General features: G+C 37.6%; 2 protein-coding genes across 2 annotated transcripts in view; one reads left to right on the top strand and one right to left on the bottom strand.

The window, feature by feature from the left end:
* The window catches only part of ACSS3 (acyl-CoA synthetase short chain family member 3), a 233562-nt gene extending 218766 nt beyond the window's left edge, over positions 1 to 14796 (top strand). The window contains 3 exon segments of the mRNA XM_036759566.1: positions 10259 to 10358; positions 10460 to 10635; positions 13419 to 14796. Of these exon segments, the coding sequence (XP_036615461.1) occupies positions 10259 to 10358; positions 10460 to 10635; positions 13419 to 13487 (345 nt within the window). The 3' untranslated portion in view covers positions 13488 to 14796.
* A 2543-nt stretch (positions 14797 to 17339) lies between these two features.
* The window catches only part of PPFIA2 (PTPRF interacting protein alpha 2), a 420320-nt gene continuing 410939 nt past the window's right edge, over positions 17340 to 26720 (bottom strand). Inside the window, 2 exon segments of the mRNA XM_036759390.1 lie at positions 17340 to 18701; positions 23786 to 23945. Coding sequence (XP_036615285.1) covers positions 18673 to 18701; positions 23786 to 23945 — 189 coding nt within the window. The 3' untranslated portion in view covers positions 17340 to 18672.

Raw genomic sequence — 26720 nt, 5'->3', positions numbered from 1 at the left:
CTCTGAGGAAAGTGCAAAAGTTATTCATGGGCATGGGACAAACTACCGTTTAAATGGGAGAAAATGTTTAATGGCACAATTAAAGCTTCAGGGAGATCAGCGAAAACAGAACTAGAGGTTCAGCTAATCTCCTCCCCTAATTAAATGATAGCCACCTCCTGTAAAGTGGGGATTTATCTTCATTTACAGCACACTAGAGTTTATCAGCCCTGCTTCTGTATACTTAGCTGTCTCAGTGTGGCAGCCAATTCTCTCATGCTCCACTGACAGGAAGGCATTTCATTAAATATTTTGGTAGATATGACCCATGTGTACTATTATTAAAGTGTCACCATTTAAACTTGGCTCTCCCTTTTGTAAAACTTGGAAATTGAAATTCATGCCCCAAGTATTTTGGTCTACTTGTCAGAAAGGAACCTCTTCCTGCCTGAACTCTTTATTTCTGATCTCTTTAAGATGACTTCCTACTTCTATGTACTTTTCTAGTAGTCACAATTAACTTAAAATATAACTATTTAATATGCTTAGCATCTGCCATCAATCAGAATGCCCATGATTCTACTTTATTGGGAGGGGGGTATGAAAATAATAATGGCAGCCAAGTATGAGGCATAGTTTACTTGAAAATATTGGCAATGTAGGAGTGTAGGAAGAGCTGAAGTTATGGAAGATGAAGGGGAAAATGGGAGAGAACCTGAACCCAAAGTTGCCAAATTTTTCCCAAGTTTGCGATTGGAATCTAGCCCAATTACTGACATTCAACAAACGAGTGCGTATAATAATGCTCATGGCTTCCAGGATGTGCATTTCACCTACCTCCCTAAATAAACTAATTCTTTTATTTTATTTCATTTTGTTTTTGAGGCAATTGGGGTTAAGTGAGTTGCCCAGGGTTGCATAGCTAGTAAGTGTCTAAGCCAGGATTTGAAATCATGTCATACTGACTCCAGGGCCAGTTCTCTAGCCTCTGTGCCACCTGGCTGCTCCTAACTAATTCCTTTATTTACTATTGAGTACTGGAGCAATCTCTTCAGGGGTGGGGAACCTGCGGCCTTGAGGCCACATGTAGCCCTCTAGATTCTCAAGTGTGGCCTTTCGACTGAATCCAAACTTCACACAACAAATCCCCTTAATAAAAGGATTTGTTCTTTAAAGGACCACCCAAGGACCTAGAAGGCCACAGGTTCCCACCCCAACATATTGCATTTAATGTAAAGATTCCATTAAAGTCCTCCTTTAAGGGTAACCAACAAAGCACAACCCCCTTTCGGATCCCCCACCAAAACCAGGCTTTGAGTATGTGTTCAGTGACCGACTTGGAGCCTATCATCTGGGCACTAGCCCAGCTAATATCAGACAGACTCATCACCAGCTCAGCCACAGGGTGATGATTTTTAAAAATAAATTTTATCGATGCCTTTTTTGTGTTATGTCAAAATAATGATTTCAGCCCTTCCCTCTCGTGACAAAGAAAAGCAATTAGGCAAAAGTATCTCATTTAGTGACTGCCTCTGGGATTGTATATAACATTCTGTCTTGTCAACTGAGGTAGCATATGTGGAGTAATTTGCAAACCTCTTAAAGTGCTACATAAATGCTAGCTGGCTGTGCTGGTGGCAGGGCCAGTGATAATAGTAGCCCATTGCTCCACCATAGAGGATGTAAGGGATAAATTATATGCCATTAGCTATCTTCCAGGACCTCTGGTAGCTTTGCAATGACCCAGAGTTCAACTTACTTTTTTAAAAAAAATCACATTTATTGATTTTTTTTGTTTTTACATTGCCTAAATTTCCCTCTATACCTTTCCCCTTTCAACCTCCCAGAGAGTCATCTCATATAACAAAGATTTTTTTAAAGAAATAGAAAGAAGAGGAAAAAAAATCAGCAAAATCAAACAATACATCAGAAATAAAAATCTGAAAGTACATGCAATTTTCCATACTCCTTTAGTGACCTTTTCATTAACGTAACTATAGTCCTAGTGCATGTCGTTCTAAAACCTAACATTTATGTAATGCTTTAGAGTTTGCAAAACCTATGTGTTTTTTTTTCTTTTCCTGATATCTTTCAAGGGTAAACATATAATTTCTCACAACGTCTTGCTTGTTGATGGACTATTCTGGTGCTGCATGCCGCAGTTTCCTCATCTGTAAAATCAGGATAACAATGGCACGTACCTCTCAAGGTTATTGTGGGGGTAAAGTGAGATAAAAATTATGAAGTGCTTAGCACAGTGCCTGGTACCTAGTAAGTGCTATATAAACATTGGTTCTTATCAGTCCTAGATTCAAGTCATGCCAATGGAACATGAGCCCTAGCTGACCCCAGGATCGTAGATCTAGAAGTGCAAGCAATCAGAGGTCATCTAGTACAACTCCCTTCTTTTTCAGGTGAGGAAACAGATGATCAAAGGCGTTAAGTGAATTGTACAAGGTCACACAGCTAGTAAGTGGTAGAGGAAGTTCAGATTGTGGTCCCGTGATTCCCAAGATCAGCCTCCTTTCACAAGTTCCACATCAATATGGAAGATTTAGGAAGTAGGCATGGGAATGGACCCTGTGTCTGTCATTCAAAAACCAGCCCAATTTCAAAGAGGCTCTCTGCACCAGGTTAGTCAATGGGTGATTAATTTTGAAGGCCACAGCAACTCAGTGGTTACTTACCAAGTTGTGGAGACAATACCTGTATTGATTTAGAAACTGTCCATAAAATTATGGATTCATGATATATCAAAGCATATACCTTTACTTAACTTAGGAGAAAATGGACAGAACTCTTCCTACGGAGGGCTTCTGTTGCTATTCATCAAGAACCACAGGAAACATTCAGTTCCCAGCTCAATCACTGATGCAAATTGGTCGCTTCCCTGTCTATAAGTCATCCATCAGAGAGAGGCACATGGAACCTGGATGGACCTTTGAGAAAGGATCTCTTAGTAGATAGAGCCCTGGGCCTGAAGTTAGGAAGACCTAGGCTCAGATCGCACCTCAGAACCTTATTAGCTGTGTGACCCTGGGAAATTCACTTGACCTCTTTTAGCCTCAGTTGCTTCATCTGTATACCAGGAGTAATAGTGGCACCTAACTCACTGGATTGTTGTGAGTGTCAACGGAGATAATGCATATAAAGTGTTTTGTTAGAGTCTTAAAGGGCTATAGAGATGCTGAGTGTTGCCCCGGGCTGCTGAGGCATTTACACCCAACTTTTCAATGCTCTGTTTGGGGTCGTTGGAGAGAGGATCTCAAGTATCCTAATGTCTTTTTTGCCTCTAGTACAAAGTCCATTCCTTTGTTCGAAGTAAGCCTGCTGGATGGGGAATCAGAAGGATGTGGGATCAGTGTTCTTCTTAAACATCACCAGCTGTGTGACTGGAGCAAGTCACTTAATCTCCAGCCCAGTCTGTTTCCTCATTTGTAAAATGAAGGGAGTTGGACTCTGTTGCCTCTAAGGTCCTCTCCATCCCTAAGTCTAAGACCCTGTGTCCTATGATCTATTGAAAAAGGGAGAATTAGGAAATTAGGTTGCTTTGATTTTTCTTCTCTCCCTCTCTCTCTCTCTCAAGTTCTATTGGTATCCATGGAAACTTGGAACTTTGGTGTTAAAATACTATACTTAAAGCCTATAGCAGTGTTCAAAAGCAATTTGCCTCTATAAAGGTTGTTTTGACCAAATCGTCATTGTTTGTTTCCAATTTAGTGCTTTTTTTTTTCACTAGTATAGGAGTGACAAATGATTGTGTGCCCAGCGAGTGTACCTTGAGAATTTGATTACTTACTATAGACTTTAAAAACATCTTACATTTGCTCAGTATTACCTTGTATAATGTGAATATTAATGAAGATTGGAATTTTTCTCACAATTTTTCCCAGATTGCTCTCTAAATGCATATTCAAGTTTTATTTTTAATCTTGATGTTCCTGTTCTCCCTCCGATTCTTCTCTACTACAGTGAGACTCGCCGTGTTGCTGTCTATTTTAAATTAATTTCTGAGGGACTGTTAAAAAGATAAATGAAAAATTCCACTGTCCCCCTTATCCCAATTAAAATTCACAATACAGAATGCCACTAAAAATGTTTAAGGAACATGTGTTTAATTGTCTCATGAAGTAGTAATAACTATCCATCTTCAGGGGTCTCAGCTACTTCCCAATGTGAATAAGGCTACTCAAGACAGATCTCAGGCAGCATGATTGTCCTTGAACCACAGCTACGTCATGCCTGGATGTGCTTTGTACATAGGAGGCATTTGTTAAATATTTGTTGAATCCATGAATGGGAATTTCTGATCCTTGCTTTTGGCACCCAGTCTCCTCATCGTCATAAGACTCCTCCTCTCAAAAGTCAAATTATTTGTTGCTTTTTGCATCAGAGTTGAAAAGGACATATTTTGCATTTTTCCTTCAATATTGTTTGCTTAAAAATGATGAAGTCTTTCTTGACATTGCATTTATTGAAGCTTTCAGCCTTAGGTCCTTGTGACACAGAGGCAGAAGGAAATTTTTTTGAAGGATTAAAACCCTTAAATAAGCAGATAGATCTCTGATAACATGAGAGGAGATATGGCTGCCAGTGGTGCCAGTTACAGCCCATCTCTGCTGGCCCATCCTGTGTTGTCCACTGTCCTTCTATAAGTTGACAAGGGCAGGTCCATCTAACATTTTAGGAATCTTCCATCATGCCTTTTCCTGGCCATGTGCAAGCCAAGTCACTTATACTCTGGCCTCCTCCCAAGATTTTCTCTTTCTTCCATTTTCCAATTCTAGCTCTCATATATATTCTTTCCCCATTAGCATGTAAATTCCTTCATGGGAAGGACTGTGTTGCTTGCTTGTATTTATTTCCTCAGTCTTGAGCACACAGTAAGTGTTTCAATGCTTCGTATTCTTTTATTCATTCGTTACATTTAATGGATACCAATAGAACAAAGGAGCTGTCTAACACTTATCCATCAGTCTCACCATATTGCAGCCCATTCCCCTTTGTGATCATAGCTTTCTTTGACAACTCCCCATTCTAGATCTTTATAGTTCATTGCTTATAATGCCATCTCACCTAGCTTGTATCTACCATGTTCTCCTATACTGCCCTCTGAATGATAATTATTTTTAATTTTCTGTAGACTTCAATATTCCATAAGCCTCATCGATGCAGCAACTCTAGGAAACTATTGGTATTGGAAAGATTGGTCTTTGTTTCAAGGAACGTTTTGGATCCTAAGAGCCTTCACTGTCCTTAGGATGCTATTTCTTGGAATTTCAGCATCTCTCTACCTCTGTACAGACCTTGATCATGGCATACCCCAAACCCACAAAATCTTGGAATGGTGTTAGAAGAAGAAACTTAACAAGATATTCTCTATTCCAACCTCCTTCCTGTTGTAGTGAATACCCTCCATTGTGTCCCCAATTAATAATCATCCTGCCTCTTCTTGAAGAGTTCCAGTAGTGGGGAACTCACTGTCTTGTGAAGCCAATAATTCTATCCACTTATGCTACTTCTGCCCTCTGGTAACACAGAATAAATCTAATTCTTCATCCATGTGAAAGACCTTTAAATATTTAAAGATAACCATCCCTAAGTCTTTTCTTTTTCATGCAAAATGTTCCCTTTTCTCTCAACAAGTCTTCTTGAGAAAAGCTTTTTAATCTCCTTCACCCACCTCTGACATGTTTCAGTTTGTTAAGGTTTTGCCTGATATATGATGCCCATAACTGTGTCTGATTGGAAAGGAGAATAATTGAACTATCAATTCCTTTTCTTTCAGGACTTTGTACTTAGGCTAAAGTATCACGAGCTTTTCTTTTAAAAAGAAAATTACATTACATTATAATTTTTCAATCAACAAATTCAACTGTGTGGGTATTTGCTATGAATTCACTATGGGTAAGGCCTGACTCCGCAAAGAAAGGACAAAAACAAAGCCTCCCCTTTTTCACATGAATTTCTTTCTAGTTAGTCTCATCTCCCTGGCAAGTATTTATACATTGGCTTATCCAAACTTTATAGATTTCACATTTACCCTCATTAAAATTCACTTCCCATATCTTCTGAGAGATGAAATTGTCAATTGTACAAATAAAATATTTATCAGATGCTCTGCTTTCAGCATAAAAAAAGATTTCCACCAGGTAATCGTGTAGTGAAAGTTCCCATTACTACTATATCTTGTCTCAGTGTTAGCTTTAGATCAATTATCATCATTTTTTTTTCCTCCACTTGGCCAGGGGATCTGGTATACCATCCTAATACCCACTCTCATTTTCTCTCCTCTTGTCCTTACCTAAATATTTCCACTGTAAGTGACTCTTGAGGTTCATTAATACCACCCAGCTGTATATCTTCTTTACATAGTACTAGTCTGTTATTTCCTCTCTCAACTATATTTCTTTGAAAAGAGATTGATATTTCCATTATTTTATCTTACTTATGTGTCCCATCTTACTAAATCTTAGCAATATTTTTAGATAGGTTTGCTTCCTTACTTTAAATGCTTAAGTTCACTTTATTGCCCATACGATGTACATTGATATATATCAACATCTGGCTTCCTATTCCTCCTCTGATGTTCATTGTCTGTGTGACCTTGAGCAAATTACCTAACTTCCCTAGACTTAGTTTCCCCATCTGTAAAATGAGGGGTCAAAACTAGATAATCTGTTCATCTAGGATCCTATGGTCAAGGGTTAAAAGTATTCTTCCTGACTCCTCCCAGGGTTGGTTGGTTGTTTTTTTTTTTTTTATTTTGGTTGTTGTTTTTTGGTTTGATAATACTTTGAAGTACAGGACAGTAGCTTCTATAGATTTTTCTGTTTCAAGCTTCATGTTTTCCATAGGATCAAACAAGCAATCAAGGAACATTTATTTAGCAACCACCATGTGCCAGGCACTGTGCTGGACACTGGAAATAAAGACAAAAGTGAAATATTTCCTGACTTTCAAGAAGCTTATATTCTTTTGGGAAAAATGTCATGTATACATATAACTATTTAGAAAATATGTTCTAAGCAAATAAAAGGGGATTTTAGTGGTGGAGGTGGGGTTGGATGGATTGGGGCGAGATTTTAGTAGTTTTCTTTACAACTTTGTTTTATATTCAAAGCCCTTTAAAAAAATCATCAGATTTCCAGCCAATCATATTTTCCCCAGCTCTTTTGAAATGTCCTTGTTTTTTTTTTAATAAGAGCCTTTTGTTCTTGTACACTAAGCCATCATCCAAAAAACAAAATTATTTTCTTCAGCAGGATGTATATCACTGGTTATATATTTTCCATTTTCATTCTTTCACTTTTGAAATCTTAACTTTGACTTGAAAAAACAAGCAAAAATCCTGTTTCCCTAGAAATCTAATAATTTCTGACTAGGATTTCAGAGTCCTAAAAGATACTTACTAGGTCTTTTCCAACAGTATCATTCTTTTCTCCATGAATCACCGAAATGAGTAATGGTGGACTTTTTTGATAAATCTCAACCAGCTTTCATTCAATGTACATGTGACAGGAAGACAACATGTCTTCTATTGTCCATGTCTAAACATACCCATTTCTGTACCCCTCAGTGGAGAGAGAGTCACTCACCACCACTGTACATTGCTTCCAGATTTCCGTGTACGGTCTATCAAGCCTTCTAGCACTTAATGGCTTAAAGCCGAAAAACAACCAACTTGACATTGCTGCTCCCTTGGGAAGTGAGAATTATACTAGTGGAAAAGCCCTGGTTGATCCTATGTACAAAGGTCCATACCATAGAGTTCAAAGGGTTCAGACTTTCCTCCTCCATTTCCTTCCTGCAACAAAAATTTCCACATGCCAAACTGTTGATCTTGGCTTCAATTGGCCTTTATCTCCTCAGAATCTTTTATGTCTATGGAACTTTTCACCCTCCCTTGATGGCATGGGGATTTAGGTAGCATCATTTCATCTGTTTTGAAACATGTCAGGATTAAAAAAATAACTCAAGTCTCTCCATTTGTTTGGCTCATAAAATACTACGTTTCTCACTAAATTTTTCTAAGAAACTATTTCTTCTAAAAGTATTATGTTAAAAATATTGGCATGTGAAGAAATGTTGAAACAATTGATGTTTGATTTAGAAAAGAGAAGACTCTGGGGGGACATGCTAGTTGTCTAAGAATATTTAAAACACTGTTATGAAGAAGAGGGATTAGACTTGTGATATTTTGGCCCCAAAGGACTGAAATCAAGAGCAGTGGAAGAAAGGGCAAAGAAACCAACTTAGTGTTGATGCCAGAAAAAAAACTATCCAGAAGAAAGAAGTACCTTAGGAAGTGGTGGGATGCCCTCATTGGAAGATGTCAAGCAGAGAAATAGGTGACTACTAGTTGGATATGTCTTAGTGGGGATTCCTTTTTTGTATGGCTTGGACTTAGTGGCTGTTGTGGTCCCTTCTAATTCTCAAATTCTGTGGTTCTTTTAAAAATGTGGCAAGTGGAATTTTCATTCAAGATCCATCTTTGGGTCTACAAGACACAAGAAATACACAAGGATTGTCTAGTCAGTTAAAAAAACCACACTGATTAGTTGAGAAAACACCTAGCTCATATTTCAATTTTGAAAAACTGAATTAATAAGATGTTTAGGGACTTTGTAACCATCCGCCCCATAGCTATGGTTCATCTCACTGGCTTATTTCCCCAAGGATTGTTTCGACAGGTATAGTTCAGCACAATTAATTACCAATGGGAGGAAACCTTTTGCACATAGCTTAAGAAATTTGAAGCCAAAAGGAAAGGGTTGCAGCTGATCCCTGGAGCATGTGCAGCATGTTCATTTGGCGAGTAAATATTCCCTACTGTGACTACAAAGTCCAGGCCTTCACTATCTGGCAGTTGAATTCCTGCCATCCAGATAGACAAAGCACCTGTAACTTGGAGAATAGTCTGAAAGGAGAACAATTCTGTATTTTTTTTGCCAGATAGTAGCATTGGCATTTGGAGAATTTGGCTCAGCATGCCTCCAACAGAAGTTTCTTTGTTAGATACTAACTCATGATGAAAACAATTGTGTATCTTCAAGTGAGAAAGTCAACAATATTTGCAATGTGAGAAACAACTATCATGTGCCTGGCACTATGGGGATGCTCCAGAATGTAAAAGCAAAAGTCACCGTCCCTGTATGCAGGATAGACTCTTTGATTTAGAGCCAGACTGGACATTAAAGATCACCCAGTCTGAATTTCTCGTTTGACAGATGAGAAAATTGGGGCATTCAGAGGTTAAGTAACCTGCCCAAGGTTGGAGGTTATAAACTGGGACTTGAACTTTAGATTCTAAATCCAATATTCTTTCCATTACCTATCTGGGGGAAAAGACTTAATATAGATGACACGAGTAGAATACTGAATGATGGAGTGCATAAAGCAGTACTGACTCTCAGTGCTATAGGATATGAGAGAAGGGAAAGGTCTAGTGACTTAATGTACTCCACATTTATCTTGTATGTTCTGATTTATCTATGTTGTTTCCTCCATTAGAAATGTTTACTTTTTTCAGGGTGAAGACTGTCTTTGCTTTTTCTCTGTATGCCTAGAACATAGCATAGTGTCAGTTTTATTTCTTTTCTGCCCTCCCCATTAAAAAAAGAAAACAAAAAAAACCTGCTTGTTACATATAAACATAATCAAGTAAAACAAATTCTGTATTGTCTATGTATAGAAATACATTTCTTATTCTGTATCTTTAGTCCATCACCTCTCTATTAGGAGATGAATAGAATATTTCATCATGGATCCTCTGGAAGCAAGGCCTTCTCATGATTTCTTCCTACTCTTTGCTGGCGACCTCAATCATCCTGTGTGGAAAGGCTGGCGTTTTGGCCACCTTTCTCCCAGATGCACACCATTCCCTAGCAATGTCTCTTTGTGCCTCATGTCAAGGGCAAATTGCACTGTTGGAACCTGCTCTCAGGAGTCTTTTGCTAATTGGTCACTGTTTGTTTATATTTGGCACCTATCGTACATTTTCCCTGGCTTCATTATTAAGTGGCTGTAATGAAGAAAATAATCCCCTCACTTGGAAATAAGCTAAGTGATTTGTCTTAATTATTGTCAGCACTCAGTGGCTACCTTGTGGTGCCTGAACAGATGCCCTGGTGGGTAATGATGTTAGGGATTAGCACTCATTTTCAGGGAGGTGGCTATAGGCTAATTTTTGGCTTCCCTGGCATGTTTCTTCTTTTTCCTCCCTTTATCATAGTGAATTAGATTACTACTCTGAAATAGATATCTTTCCCTCTTCCAGTCGGTCCTTTCCCACGGTATGGTAGCGGATTGTGCTGTCGTCGGCAAGGAGGATCCTTTGAAAGGTCACGTCCCATTAGCACTTTGTGTACTGAAGAAAGGTGAGAACCCACTATTCTTCCTTGATTCCTTGTTGGTGCCTTGTGTGATGAAAGATGCCTTAAAATTTTTAAGCACTCATAACTGGAAATCTCTCCCCCAGACATAAATGCTACAGAGGAGAAAATTTTGGAAGAAATCGTGAAGCATGTGAGACACAGCATTGGACCAGTGGCAGCTTTCCGACACGCTGTGTTTGTTAAGCAGTTACCTAAGACACGCTCGGGCAAGATACCCCGGTCAATACTCTCTGCTCTTGTCAATGGAAAACCTTACGAGGTAGTCAGATGAGCATTTGTAATACTGAGTGCTAATTTTGTTTTCCCTTTCATTTCACTGTACTAGTAAGATGTCGCATCTAGGCCATTCTCCACAGCTGAATTCTAGCCTTGAAATAGACCCCCCAAAGATATTTATGAGTATCTCTGGAGCCAGCCTAATGGAAGGGCTAGCCTCCCTTAGTCTTTCTTATTAATCAGGCTTTTAGCTGAGCAGCATCTGGGGTATAAAAGAGTAAGAAATAAATGGAATGTGATGGTAATGAATTTGAAAATGAGATATGTGTGTTATGACTAATAGGCTTAACAGAAATAGGAAAGTTAAAAAAATGCAAATTTATGGAACAGTTGCTGTTTATAGTTCTGTTACCAGAGCAGTAAAGTACCATGGGTAGAAGAATGGACTTGGAGTCAGAAAGGCTTGGGTTCAAGACCTGTTTCTCATGCTCACTAGCTGTGTGATCCTGCTCAAATCAATTAACTCAGTTTGCCTCAGTTTCCTCATCTGTCAAATGAGCTAGTGAAGGAAATGGCAAACCACTCTAGTATCTCTGCCATGAAAATCCCAAATGGGATCGCAAAGAGTCAGACATGAATGAAATGATACAATAACAAAAATTGGGAATAACAGTACCTGGAGTATCTGCCTAAACAAGGTTGTTATGAGGGTCTAATGATATAACATAAAGAACTTGGTATGTAGCCCTATCCAAATGTCAGAAGTGATTGCCCTGAGAGATATCTGTAAACTAAGAGCATGTGTGTCCCTTGATTATCGCTATGACTATAGGAAAATATTTTCCAAGGAAATGCAAGATAATTAAAATCAAACATATTGTCATTCAAGGTCACGTTCCATTAGCGCTTTGTGTACTGAGGAAAGGTGAGGACATGCCATCCTTCCCTGACTCTGTGTTTGAGTAAAGATTCCTTAAAATTGTTCAGTGCTCACAACTGGAAATTTCTACCCCAGACATAAATACTACAGAGGAGAAAGTTTTGGAAGAAACCATGAAGCATGTGAGGCATAGCCTTAGCCTGGTAGCAGCTTGTAGTAATGACTGCAATGAAAGAAAACACCTTTCTAGTATTATTTTTTTAGACCCTTTTTATGAAAATCAGATTTAGAGCAGGAAATGATCTGAAAGACCATCTGGTCCAAATATCTAATTTTACCAGTGAGTAAACTGAGTCCCCAGGTTATAGAACTAATAAGTATCAGAAGCAGGAACAAAGGATCATAGATTTAGAATTGGAAGAGACCTGAAAGATCATTTGGTACAACCCTCTCATTTCTATAGATGAGGAAATTGAAATTTAGGAGTTGTATACGGTCACACAGCTAGGAAGGATCAAAGGCAAAATTTGAACCCAGGACTTCCTGACTCCAAGTCCATCGTTTGGACTGCCCAATGCTTTATTGCTTTTGTGATGGAACTACAAACAGAAGCTCCTTATAGGCAACTTTGACTCCTTTCCAACTATGACTCAACTTTGAGACTATTATTCTAGTACAAAGATTTAAGTACATATTGAAAATCTAAAGTAGGAAATTTTCAGGGCAGCTAGGTGGTGAAGTGAGTAGAGCACCAGCCCTGGAGTCAGGAGTACCTGAGTTCAAATCCAACCTCAGACACTTGACACATCTACTAGCTGTGTGACCTTGGGCAAGTCACTTAACCCCAATTGCCCTGCCTTCCCCCCTGCAAAAAAAAAAATTCAAATGGATTTTTCTTCCTAAGAGTGACAAGACCATTAGAATCTTGATCTAGACTAGTTTCTTACATGTGTTTGTGTGTGAATGAGTGTGCACATGTGTGTATTCTATAACCCTTTGGCAATTTGTGAAACCACTGGACCCCTTCTTAATATAATAGTATTAAATACATAAAATACATATAAAGGAATACATCTAAAAGAAACTCACTATACTAAAATACAATTATAAAAATATTTTAAAAATAAAATCTAAAAATATTAAATATTTTTAAAATTAAAAAACTTAATATTAATTTTTTAGAATATTCATGAATTGGCAGTTAAGAACTATTGAACTAGACATAATGTGTTTGTATGTGTTTAGCTAAAGATAGCTATACACATATTTGTATCTATGTGTATATCACTTTCATGTGTACTATGGTATTAGGATTTATAATTAAAAGAAAGAGAAGATGCGATTACATCTACAATAAAAATACAAAGATTGGCTTTAGAAAAATTGCCCACCATTCATCCCAGTATATATTATCATATTTCTTAGGTAGGCATCTGTTTACATGGGTGATATGCAAATTGCTAGATATGTGCCTTTGGAGAAGGTTTTCTTTGAAAATTTCCCAATAGGTTAATTCTTTTTGTTAATATAAAAGAGGTTCAAAGTTCAGTATCGTATGGATCCTTCTTTTGGCAAATAGCCAACTATATCAGAGAACTATACTAGAGAAGAGAGAGTATAGAGTTGCTCCTAAGTATATCAAATTCAGGGGCAGCTAGGTGGCACAGTGGAGCCTGGAGTTGGGAGGACCTGAGTTCAAATGTAACCTCAGACCCTTACTAGCTGTGTGACCCCAGGGAAGTCACTTAATCATGTTTGCCTCAGTTTCCTTATCTGTCAAATGAGCTGGAGAAGGAAATGGCAAATCTTTGCCAAGAAAATCCAATACAGGGTCAAGAAGAGCTGGATATGACTGAAAATGACTAAACAATCAAACATCAAACGCAAAGGAAGCAGGGTTCTGGAATGGACTAGAAGGCACTTACGACTCTCTGATTTCTTTCCAGATAACTCCCACAATTGAGGATCCCCGTGTCTTTAGCCATATAGAAGAAGTACTGAAGAGGACATCATGACCTTTTTTCCTTCTGTAAAAACTTGCGTAGCAGCAGAGAAGATATTTGACTTTGGTATACAGAAATAGGTGCATAATTAGCAGGTCTCAGTAGATACCAAGCTAAGTAGTTAGGAGATGAGGTTAATTATGTAGTTGAATGGAAGGTCTTTAATTGGCCATGCCTATGGTTACTGGTTATTTGTTACAGGTCTTAGTATTTTTATCCATCTTTTAGGATTTTTCTATGGTTTTTTTTTGCTTTGTTTTACATAATTATGCTAAGTTCTAATATGAGCCTAATGAAATCATAGACTATCAGAGCTGCAAGGGACCTCAAAGATTACCTTGCCCTACTTCCACCTGCCCTTCCTCTCATCTTAAAGATGAAAAAACTGAAGCCAAAGGTAACTTTGGCCCTTCTTCCTGCCTTATGTTCAAATTTAACTGCCACTGCTCCCAAGAAGCTAAAATTGTTGGAGTTTGGCACAAGAATAGAAGTCGAAAACTTATTTTACAGGACAAATTAACCTTAGAAAGAGTAGGACAATCTAGATGACACAGGAAGAAAAAGAAAATGATTAGGTTAGATCAAGGGTGGGAAACCTGCAGTCTCAAGGCCACATGTGGCCTTCTAGGTTCTTGGGTACGGCCTTTTGAGTCCAAATTTTACAGAATAAATCCTTTTATTAAGGGGATTTGTTCTGTGAAGTTTGGGATTCAGTCCAAAAGGATGCACTTGAGGACCTAGAGGGTCTTTATCATAGATTTAAATCTGGAAGAAACCTCAGAGATCTAATCCCTTTACTCATTTTATTGACAAGGGAACTGAGTCCACAGAAGATGGGTAACTTGTCCAGTGTCCCACAGGTAGGAGAGTCAGAAGTGGGACTTGAACCCGTGTCTTTGTACTCAAGAGCCAGTGTCCTTTACACTGTACCATGGTGCTTCCAATTATGCTAAAAGTAAAATGGACCAACTGAGGTTTTATTAATAAGTCCATTAACACCAGTCTAGAATAGATAAGATAATGGAGTTTTCTGATGAAGCAAATTTTCTGACATCCAATTTTGAACAAACTAGTGAATGATATATACCTGCTCTCTGTAAAGTGTGTGTAGTAAACTGGATTGTGTATAATTTTGTCTTGGATGATTCACAAGGTACCTCAGGACCTTCCAGTGCCTCTGGGTCAGGAGAATGAATTATCACTGCTGTATGTACACTTCTATACACACACACACACACACACACACACACACACATATAGTAGTGGGGACTTAGACTCCTAATGCTTTGGAATTTACTTTTGAATAAACATGTCAACTATTTACTTGTCTTTTATATCTCTTAAAAGTAGTGTGTACTATGCAAATGGAAAAATATGGAGTTTTAGTTTTTGAGATTCTAGAGCAATGCACAGTTACGGTGCAAGAAGCACTGTGTTTAAATTTTCTCTGTAACTGATGCAAAGAAGAATAATATGATTTCCTAGTTTTTCAGTTGATTCAATGGATAGAAAATTATATAGCTTACCTTGGAATTTTAAAGGAATAGGGGTTTTTTGGCCATTTCATGGAACTATTTCAGCTGTAGGTCTTAAGAGATTTAAAAATCAATAGTCTTTATGTCTGAAAAAAAAGTTATTGTTTCCTTTCCTTTTTTGACTATAGTTACATTGATTAAAATGGAGAATTCTGTTGGAGAAACAATTTCTCCATGCAAGCACCCATCTGCTGAGTGCAGTCACAGCAAGACAGAGAGCATGAGGAGGCCAATAATAATATAAAGGTACAATGACATTTCACTTAGTACTTAAAGCTAGAGGAACAACTTGGCTGCAGATTCTAGTGATGACCCAAAACAGAGGGTTAGGAAAATGCTGTATTGTACTTGAGGGGAGGGGAAAGAGCCATCTTCTAAGAGCGAGATTAAGAAGCTTTGTATTGTTTATTATCAATGAAGGAAGTATCCATGTCAGTCAGATTCCAGGTCCATTGAAGTATATATAGTTGTCCCTTTCATATTGCAAGGCAGGGGTGAGTGGGGCTCAGGGGCACAGTGCCCCTGGGCTCTGGAAAATCCGTGAAAAATTTTTTGGCCTTCCATCCATAGCAGAGAAGAAGTCTGAACTTTCTCTTTTGTGGGGTGTTTACAGTATTAAAAGATAAAATATGTTGATATTACACAATAGTATTCATATATTTAATGCATTTCTGTGTTTCTAAACTTTACATGTCATCTGCTCCCCTTCATGTGTCATCTGTGGCTTCTGCAAAACTCTCCCAAAATTCCCATTTAATTTCTTACGCCAACCTGTAGTGTATAGAAACCATGATGGGGAAAGTCACGATATGGAAGGGACAACTGCATGTATGGACAGGGAAATTTTAGTCTATAGAAAGCAGCAATGGCCATCCAGGCACTTTCTCATTCATATTTATCACCCTTTCCTCCATTTTAATCATAGGGATCAATGGAAAAAAAGAGAAAAGCTTTGAAAAGGTAAAACTAGATCATTCCTGCTTTCCATTATTCTAGGTACTGTAGCGGATGGACAGCTGTCCTAAAAACCAAGAATCTTAAGTTCTAGTCCAGTTCAAGACTTTTCAATCCTGTTGTAGAATAGGTTCAGGGAGTCCCTTCATTTGTAGGTTCCTTAGTGTCAAGCTCGCATGAAAAACAGGGGGCTACTAACCCATACATAGAGCTCCCAGCAGGCCACATATTGACTTAGCCACAAATTAACTTTATGTTTTATGGTATTTTTATTTTGCTAATTCCCAATTACGTTTTAATTTGGTTGGGTGGGCGCCTGGGAACGTTGTGGGCTGAACGGGCCTTCTGTTTCACACCTCTGCCCTAGACAATGAAAGCACAGATCCAGTCCTCATTTCCTCTTGTGGGATATGACCGGTGACTTTGCATCTCTTTATTTAAGGGCAGCGCCAGGGAATGTTTTTTAAAATGTCTTGTTTCTTTCCAGTTTAAGGAAATTCGTATTCAATTTACCAGAAAATTTCCTTATGAAAAAAAAAAATTCCTATCCAGTTCTTTTACACAAGAAAATTAAGTGTATCTCTTGCCTAGTTGAAAAGCTGGACCAAAGCTATAATGCTTTACATGAAAAAGACCCTGATATATAACCAAGGCTAAGAGTTGTAAATTGGCAGCCATAAAACTACTTACTTTAAGAGAGCACAAAAAAGTGATTTTTTTTCTCTAAACCAGTCCAAACTGTATAAAATCCTTCTTCAAACATACTCTCTTAATAACACCCAGTAGTAGGAGTCCATGGAGAGGATTCTAGGGGTGAATGAAGAGACCTTTGAGGTCATATGGCTGTTACCTTCACGCCAGTGATAAGAGGGTCTAGAATTTTGGAATCTGCTGGAAGCTAGCTTGTCTTTTTTCAAAGGCACTGTTAACTCTTTGAAGGTGTGTTTAACATCATTTCTTCTGAATTACCCTCTCCATGCCTACCCTAGTGATATCCATAATAAATAAAATTGCATGTTTTCCTATCTCCTTATAGATAGGAACTACCTTAGTCTAACTGCTGGTAAGGAGCACCACATGATTTCCTGATTTGTTCCATCCCTATCTGCAGACCTTGGGTGTCTTCTACAGGTTTATAATCAGACATTTGCAAATTCTTCTAACAGCTCATCCCACTCATTTGTGAGTTTAGTCTTCCCTCTTGTGGCAGAATCAGGTAAGACAATGATCACATTGGGATATGGTAGCTAGTTTGATCTTCACTAAGGCACCAACGTTATGTGGAGGCTTATGTCTTTCCAAACTACGTACTTTGTGTGACGAGCTACAAAACAAAGATCAAACACAGAAGTGGAAGAAATTTTGTTTTTATTGACAATTGGGGGAAAATTCTCTCACCGTTACCTTTCTACTGAAATCTGTCAAACAGAAGACAACAAAACAAATGTTATGTACGTGCAAACATTGCAAATTAAACTGCGAAAAGAAATAACTAAAAGACAGGTCTTGAGCTTAATAAGGTCAAGCAGCAGAAAATTAGCATTTAGGTAAATGGCATTATTAAATAGGTTGTACTTTGAAATTTCCCATGTAAACAAAGAATAAACAACAGTCACACCACCAAATAAAGCCACAGGGAAGAGTTGCTCTTCTATATTTTTATACACTATATATGTTATTTATTCTGTCTTTCAGTTATTTCCTCTGATAAAAATGGACTTCAGGGAAGTCTCAACAAGGCCATCTTGGCTAAAAGCTTATAACATTAGTCATGGGTCTGGCTAATGCCCTATTCCAAAGACAAAAGAAAAAAAGTGTGTAGGGGCGGGGTGGGGATTTCAGTGTTATTTGTTTGTTTTTAAAGTAGGAAATTTGAGCCTCAGACTCCTTGCAGTGCTTAGAGATCACTGTCTAATGCTGGCTGGCGACTGAAGACCTTAGAATGAAAATGTGGTTATTAGGAAAGAAAGGTTCTTTCTTGGTCCACAGGTAACAAGAAAAGATAATGTTCCTTAGAAACTTGGTTTTTAGTCATTGCTTTTGTAAACAGTTGGCTTGGTTTTGTGTTGGAAAGGATAGAGAGGCATCACAGTGCTTTTCTACAGGTATTGGGCATTTCAGGTTGCCTTTGAAGGTCCATTTTGGCTCCATTTCCAGGTTAAATCATTCCATTTGGATGGGATCAGAGGCAGGTGTCCAGCTTTAAGTATTGACAGATTTGAAGGAGGAAGGAGTGGAAGCTAACTCCAATAAACATATTCATCCGACTGTTACAATCCAAAAACTGTAAAAATGGAATGATAAGATACAAACAGGATAATTGTCAAGTGCTTGCACTCAGACTCCATGAACCATAGAATTTTTTTTATATAAAATCATATTTATATCAATTTTTACATAAAACTTACACATTTTAAAAGAAATACATACACAGTAATACATAAATGTCTAGTATATTACAGTAAAACAGATGGAACAATGTAAAAATGAGTGGTTCCATTTTGTAAAACATCTGGTGTTAAGGATGCTTATTTAAAATGACTTAAGCTTTTTGTTTTTTTTCTTACAATTGTAGTGAACTAACCAAACAATGCATGGGAAAAGAATCACATTTTCAGCTTAATAAACCTTGACTTGTCATTATTTTCCCTTAGGGCTCAATTGTCCAAATAGTTTTCACGGCTCCTCTTCTAAGGTGATAGTGCACTTCAGGTAGAGTAGACGGAAAAGATGACATCTAAAGAAACAGTAAACAGAACATTATCAACTGCAGTCTAGTTGTACTCTACAGAATAGAACTCTTCTTACTTTCTTAGGAGTGTCTACCTAAGAAACCAACTACTCTTAGACTAACACTAACAGAATATCAGAACAACAGGTAGTCGTGGGTCCTAGCACCAGTCGCATATATTTGTTATCATTCTTTAATTAAGACTGTTATAATATATAACATGAAAAGAGATTTTGATCCACTTGAAGTTAAGTTCAATAGTATTAGACTTTTTAGGCAATTAGTGTGGAACAATAGAAATAATTGTGGATGTGGCAGCACAGGACTTGGATTCAAATCTCGATTCTTCCATTTATGACCTGTAGGATTTGGGGCCTCATTGTAAAAATGAGGGGATTGGAGTTAATGACTTTTGTGGTCCTTTCCAACTCTAAATCTATGTTCCCTTTATATCATAAGTCTGGGATCATTTGTTTTTATTACATCATGTTTTTTTATTACAAAATATTCTTATATATGTATTTCAATGTGAAGGTTTACTTAGCAATTTTCTGTGTTTTATCTCACATTTTAAAACATCCATAGACCTCACTGTACTGCCAAAAGGGTTCATGTTGCAAATGGTTAAGGATCCTTCCAACACTTAAGTATGCTTGTGGAAAGATGGGAACCTAGCTTCTGATGTGCTTGGAGTTACTGGGATTAAATTATTCTATGGAGCACATTTGTTGGATATTGGTTGTTCTTGTTGTTTGTCCCTCGTTCATGAACAGGGTCATGACACCAGGAAGGTGATGCCGTGACTTGCAAGTGGATTGGATTTAAGTGAAGGAGGGCTGTGCAAAGTGATCAGCCTCACTTTCTCCTCTGGAGCCATCTGGGTCCAGTGGCGAGATATAGATCAGGATGACTGGAGATGCCCCGGATGCAGTGGGAGACCTTGTTTTTTTTTAAAGTTAAGGTCTTTCCCAAGTCTCAGTTTGAGGCAAAGCCCTTTCAGTGATTAAGACTGGTTAAGAAATAAAGAAAATAATGGCCTCTTTTACCTAGTCAAAAAAAAAATCAGTCTGAGAGGGGAAGACCCTCAGGGTTTCTGGCCAAAATAGAAACAATTGCTATTTACATTCACTCTGAGCCATCAGTACCCAAACAATGACCACGTGAGGCTCAGGTTGGGACCTCTTATTGGCTGATCTATGAGAACCAGAGTGATTTGGGTTTAAGGCATGGTCCTTAAGAAAGAAATCTAGCCCTTAACCTTCAAGATATCTTGTGAGGTTTCAGTGATCAAAATTTATATTCTTTTTGGCAGGTAGGGTATGATACTCTACATAGACAGGGTGAGAGAAAGGAAGGAAAGTAGGAGCTGTGTTGCCCAACTGGAACTGGCCAGTTGTGTTCCCAGTGGGGCAGCTACTACTACTCATAGGTTCTTGTTGTTTGACCTTTATTCTCGGAGAGGACTATAACATCAGGAAGGTCATGCCATGCCATGCAAGTGAATTGGATTTAAGTGAGGGAAGGTTGTGCAAAGTCACCAGGCTGACTCTCTCATCCAGAGCCATCTGAGTCCAGTGGCCAGAGATAGATCAAGACGACTGGAGATGGCCCCATTTGAAATCATGTGAGTTTGAAACATATAGTACTGCAACACTTTTATTACTGCTTATGCACAGCATTTAGAAGCTGCTGCTATCAATTGTGTTAAAATAATATGGCACAGAGTTGTTGAATGATCTAAAGGTGGCATTTACTGACATGCCCATTGCCTGTCTTTCAATCAATAGTCAGTATTTCTATAGCACTTTACAATATGCAAAATGCTTTATATTGACAGAAATCTCCTCTTAACCACTCAGCATCATACAGGAAATTGAATAAATAGCATGCTCTGAATTTTCTATGAAGTGTGTATACTCTGTTCATCTAAAATCATTCTTTATGGGTTTACTATTGTGAACAAGCATGCTTAGAACTCTCAAGAGAGAAGATTAGGAAAATGCTAACTGAAAACATCATGTACAAAATAGAATGGAACTAGTTAGGAGAGAAAGATAAATGCTTCCCTTAGTCAAAAGCAGCAAAGCCCTGATGAACATATTAAGTATTCATTGTGTAAAACAGCAAAATATTCAATTCTTGGGGAAATTAGCATGTTGTATGTAGGATGTATTTATTATAGAACATTATTCTGGAAAACCTCCTGTTTAATGAAATTATTATATGCTTCAGACTGTGCCCAATTAGATACCAAATTGTATGCAGTAATTACATTTCTAATGTTAGGATTGCATGTTTTTAATTAAATCTCCTACTTGAATGGCTTTTTGATCGGTATGGCCCTTAAACAATGATCCGAAAAAGGTAATAAAACCAGCTAGCTCCCTTACTGGATACAAAAGATGAATTATAAATTTGGTGGCTCTTGGGGTTCAAGGCAATGAACAATGAAGAGATGCTTCTTATCCATTCCCCTTCTTACTCTCTTACCCCATGTGAACATACCATTCTTTCTGAAAATATTTCCCCCCCCCACCCCACCAAAATCTGTTCTACAAAATCATACTGTCTTGGTGAAAAATGTACCTACCATGTATTTGTAGAAGGTAAAGGAGTCTTTCTTTGTTGGCAAATTTAGTAATTGATTCTGTTTTACCGTCATTGTCATCGATAGGAGGGCCTTGTTATATTATGGATTTGGATATGCAATGGACCAAAATGCAACTTCCATCTATGGTAAAAGGTCTTAAGCTAACAAGACCATTTGTCTTACTTCCCAACACTATAGGAAAGTTTTTTTTTTTCACTTTTCAGAAACTTAATGACTTGCAAAATTTGCCTCTTAGGGATCATTTCAGTGAAAACTAAATCAAGATGAAGTGCTAAGAAGCTTAAGCTTTTAGACAGAGATCCCTAAGACCAAAGGCTCTTACCCTAGGGTATGTGACTGTGTTTTGTTTAATACTGTGATATTTTTATATATTACATATTTTTATATATATTTCTATCGCTATATATAATATTTTAAATATTATATACTTTGATAACTGTGGTTCAATAGAATTGGTTTCCTTTGTAATCCTATGTACTTTATTTAAGAAATATAATAACAGTCTGAGAAGGGGTCTATGACACTAAAAAAATGTTTTAAGAATTGTTGCCTAAGACCAAGGATGCCAAGCTGATTTTCTTACTCTCTCTCATTGGGTAGGTTTTGTCTAAATCACTATCTACCTCTTCTAGTAAACTAGTATTAACTTTTAAGGCATTGTCTTACTACTTATTTAAAGGACAGATCCTCATTGGTTAATCAATACTGTGTCCCTTAATTTAAATGTTAGTAATAGAACAAACAGTGTTAACATAGCACTGATGGGATGGTGGTGATCAGATGACAGGTCACCATGAGACCTTCAACCACAGCAGACAGATTGATGTTAATGGTAGCACTGGACTGAGAAACAGCAACTACCAGGGAATGCCAGAGATAGGGGTAGGGGGGAGTGTTGAAACCAAGGTGCACATTCTTTTGGAGTGAACAATAGCTACTCACAGCAGTTCAGTGCTGCCTCCTTTGATAGGCGTGTCAACATGAGTATGTGCGAACAGTGGAGTTGTCTAACCTCTGCAACCTCGAAGAAGCAACTGCAAATGGAGAGAAGGGCTTTAGCAGGCCTGGGGGATGGAATACCAACGTCCAGAGTTAAATGGGGGGGGGGGGGCGGTCCCCTCCCCGAAAAGATCAGTTCTAAGCCAACTGGTCTTCTCTGGTTCCCCTTTGGATTTTGTCCTGGTCTGTAAAATGAGGGATTGAACTAGATGCCTTCCAGCTGTAACTCTATGATCCTTACTCTTCTCTGAAAAGGGAAATTAACTCAGCTGAGTTTTTAGTTTCAGAAGCACCATTGGCATTTAATTTCTCTATAAGCTGGAGAGAATGCCTTGAGGCTTCTAGGTGGGATAGTGAATAGATAGAATGCATGTCTTGTGGGGGACAGAAAGACCTTAGTTCAAATATTGCCTTGGACTGGTAGATTTGTGACCTTAAGCAGGTCACTTCTTTCCTCTCAGCTTCAATTTTTTCACCCATGAAGTGAGAAGGTTGGACCAGATCATTATATTTTTGTGATCCTTGAATCTCTTAGTTGAAGCATAATATATTACTTTCTGGTTTTGTCTTGGTAAAAAAAAAAAATCCTGGTAAAACTTAGTTGATGATGTTTTTATGTTTCCTCTGCGTACTGATGAGATTCAAGCTCTTGGTAACTAATACACTTTTAGGACTTTTTAAAAAATTCTTGGAACACTTTAGTAAACTTCAAAAATCATGAACCGATGAGGTGGTAACGTTAAGAGATTATGCCATGATGAATCTCAATAATGATCTAAAGAGAGTAGGGCTCTTCTGTCCCTTAATGTCTACTTGAAAAGAATGATGATGATTCTCATGACCAAATCTTTTACTCAAATTTATGAAATATATACCATATATGCATACTGTGCCAAGTACTAGACAGAAGAGATAAAAAGTTTAAATTGATCTCCTTCCTAACAGATGGTTTCCCTTACCATTTATCTAATAAATGTCCACTAGGGAGCTTCATTAAAAGTGATCATTTAAGGCTTTATACCTTTGTCAAAGGGGATATATACATATACATATGCATAACTATGTATATGTGCATAGGTATTTGATGAAGTCGGCTTAGCGATGTTAAGCGTGAAATTTGAATGTTTAGTAGAATGCAACCAGTTTTCATCTATTAAAAGTCTATTTCTAGTTAGATCTAGTTTCTTCCTATAAGAGTTAGCTTGAAAAAAAAAGAATTTTAAACACAGAAGAAAATATTTTTCATTCCCCAACGTAGCCATCAGCCAATACTCTCGCTGGTGGGGACATCTATGTAATAAACAGATGTGAACTAAATGGTGGGAATTTCAGAGTCAACAACTTGCAATTTATTCAGGGTTTTGCTGAAAGCACAGAATAATTTTTAAAGGAAGGTAATAATCAATTCCTGAAAGTGATAAAATGCACATTTGCTATCTTATCCCACCATTTGAAAGCCATAAGTGCAAAAATACTGTACCGTCTGTTGCCATTTTCCGAGATTGGCCAGATGTGGTGGTTAGTCTAAACCCAGCTGGCAATGTCTCTGAGGAACCAGGCATCATACTGATCCCATGGACTTCACGGGGAGGAAACTGTCTTCTCCATGATGACCCACGTCTAAAATTCTTGTCATCACTCTGCCAGTGCAGAGTTTTGAATGTGTTGAAATAAAATGCAATCAGAATGTTATAAGCATCTGAAACCATGTAGACAGAAATACATTATCTAGATTTTTTACTTTGTCCCTCTACCCCTTACTGTCAAGGATACTGAATTTCTATACCTCTTGCTGAAAGAAATGGTAAGTATATAAACAAATATGGGGGCGGGGAGGGAAAGATTGGCAAGCCTTTGAAACTTTCTGTATTCTTTTTGGTATGACTCAAATCTGAGCTTTATTGCTATGAGAGCAAGATGTTTTTTAAGGTAAGTTTGAAGGTCTGGAATTGAGAACTGTGATCATTTTCATTTCATACCGACTGATTTTTATAATGATGAGATTATATAGATAATTAAAAATTTTATTACAGCAAATTCCATTTGACTGTCACACCTCAATACCTACGGTTTAGTTAAAAATATGTTTTTGAAAATGAGAAAGGCACTCTATCCATAAGATCATCAGGCACAATGCCTGTTACTCTATGCAGGGCAGATTTTCAAGATGGTTGTAGTAAAGCAGAGGGGTTAGATACATTCAGCTTTACCCCAGAGGGAAGAGCAAGATGTTATGAGTTGTAGCAAGACAGATTTCTGGGAGAGTACTGGGAAATACTTTTTGACGATTTTAGCGACCCCAGGATGAAATAAATGAACTGCCTGTGGGAAAAAGTGGGGAAGTAGGCTTCATTATTGGTCTTCAAAGATTGAATGACTTCCTTGTCACAAAGGGATTCTTACTGAGTAAGCCTCTGAGGTTACATTCAACTCTGAAATAATGGATTTCTTTTTTCAAACCACCACTGTTGTTATTGATTCGCAGCTATTTTGAAAATGACCAGTGCTTGGCTGGGGGAGAGGAGGGGAAAACTCCATCCTGCAACTTCTGTAACTTTAATTCATAGCAGTATATCTTCCTTATATCTTTGAAGAATGCATAATATTATTATTGTTCTTTGAGGTCCATGAACTTGAGATGGAGCTGCTATCAGCGAGAACAGCAATAAAATTCTCCAGTTAAACCACACATTTTCTACTCATGGTACATATTAATATTAACTATTTTCTTGGTGACCTAAGTTCAGCAGCAATTTCTTGTGGCATTTCAGTCCTTGTTTCTGATCTAAATCAAGGAGATCTAGTTAAATGGTAGCTGACTACTCATGTGGACTCGAGTTTGACAGAAGATAGTAATCTGCTTCCAATGATCATTTTGGGCAATGGGCAGTTTTCAAGAAACATTATTTGCTTTGAGAAAATTTACTTCATGAAGGTAGAGGACCACTTTAAATTGATGGTTGAGCCTCAGTGGAGGAAACAGGGGCATAATGGATTCAAACTCGATATTCCATTTAATCAGTATGTTTTTTGACAAGTAACAGATTGATCCCCCGAGAGCTCAACAGGCATAATTGAATAATACTGTATATTTCTATTTCTCTTGACTCACAGGTTAAAAGAATTACCACCTTATTTAAGTAAATATGGAAAATTTTGGAAAAAAACATATTATATGGATTAGAGATTTGCAGTTTGACATATAATCTATCTTTACTGTTCTCACATGGAATGTTTTTGATATTCGTTCAATACCCTCCCCATTATGGTAGATAGGAAATCTGTGTTTAATTACTGCAGTTGGAATGAACATTTTTCAGTTTCTGGAATTATGACTAGCTACTTCATAGTGTTTTTCTAGGCAGGGAATTATTTCATATAAATATAGTGATATAACCTTAGAAGGTTTTGAATATTGAATAAGGAATAATTAACATTAACAGAATAGTACTTGATTTCTTCTGTGACTTTCAGGTCTCTTTCCATTGCATTGGAAATTAGCTACTACTTTCAGAGTATTCAGTGTGTGTGTGAGAGGCAGGAGAGGTATTCAGACACACACATACACACCTCTTTTTTGTCAAGGCTACCATGCACTCCAAAGTATTCGATTTTAAATGTGACATCCACTTAAGAGATCTGGGGGAAGAAGTTTTCATAAGATAGCTTTTCCAGGTCATCTGTTAAGTTAGCCAGTTAATAGAATCAGATATAATTCCGCTTGTTGGAATCAGTTTGAGAAATAGAGTGTCAATATGGAAGTGGGAAGCAGCCCACATTATTACAAGGGCAAAAAAGTTGAGCTCATTTTGCTCACACAGGACAGTCTTCACAGTATTGTGCATTTCCCCTTCTAATACTAGGAAAAGGGGAAAAATTCTTTTTAAAATTCCCAAGCATATTTACAGAATAATGTGGATACATTTATTTTTATTTCTTCAGTTAGTATTATCAGAAAATCACATGGTAGACCTCAAACATCGAGATCTTCTTCTGGTTACCTGAGACATTTAAAGATGAATTCTTATCTTCCAAGAGAATCTGTCTTAGAAAATCTCAGCCCAAGAAAACCAATCTATTATAAAATTGTATCAAAAGATTTGGGTCATGAGTCTATTTTTTGACATGAAAGATGGCCTTTTCTTTATGAGCCTCAGCTTCTACATCTCTAGAATGGGAACAGGACTTGTAAGACCGTGGTGGGGCTACTGACATGATCTTTTTTTCAGGGAGATAGGTAATAACAGAGGTGATCTGGACCTATGATTTTATCCATGTAAGAAGCTTCCAATGAGGAAGCTTCTTCTAATGCATATCAATACCTACTCACCAACTTGTTCTTCTTAGAAAATTACCTGGTGGCAGTGAGAGGTTGACAAACTTTCTCAAGGTAACTCAACAAATAGGGGTCAGAG

Source organism: Trichosurus vulpecula, chromosome 5 (genome assembly GCF_011100635.1).
Source record: "Trichosurus vulpecula isolate mTriVul1 chromosome 5, mTriVul1.pri, whole genome shotgun sequence".
NCBI classification, from domain to species: Eukaryota; Metazoa; Chordata; class Mammalia; order Diprotodontia; family Phalangeridae; genus Trichosurus; species Trichosurus vulpecula.
The sequence above is the reverse complement of the archived record's forward strand: the minus strand, read 5'-3'. Positions and strand labels throughout refer to the sequence as shown.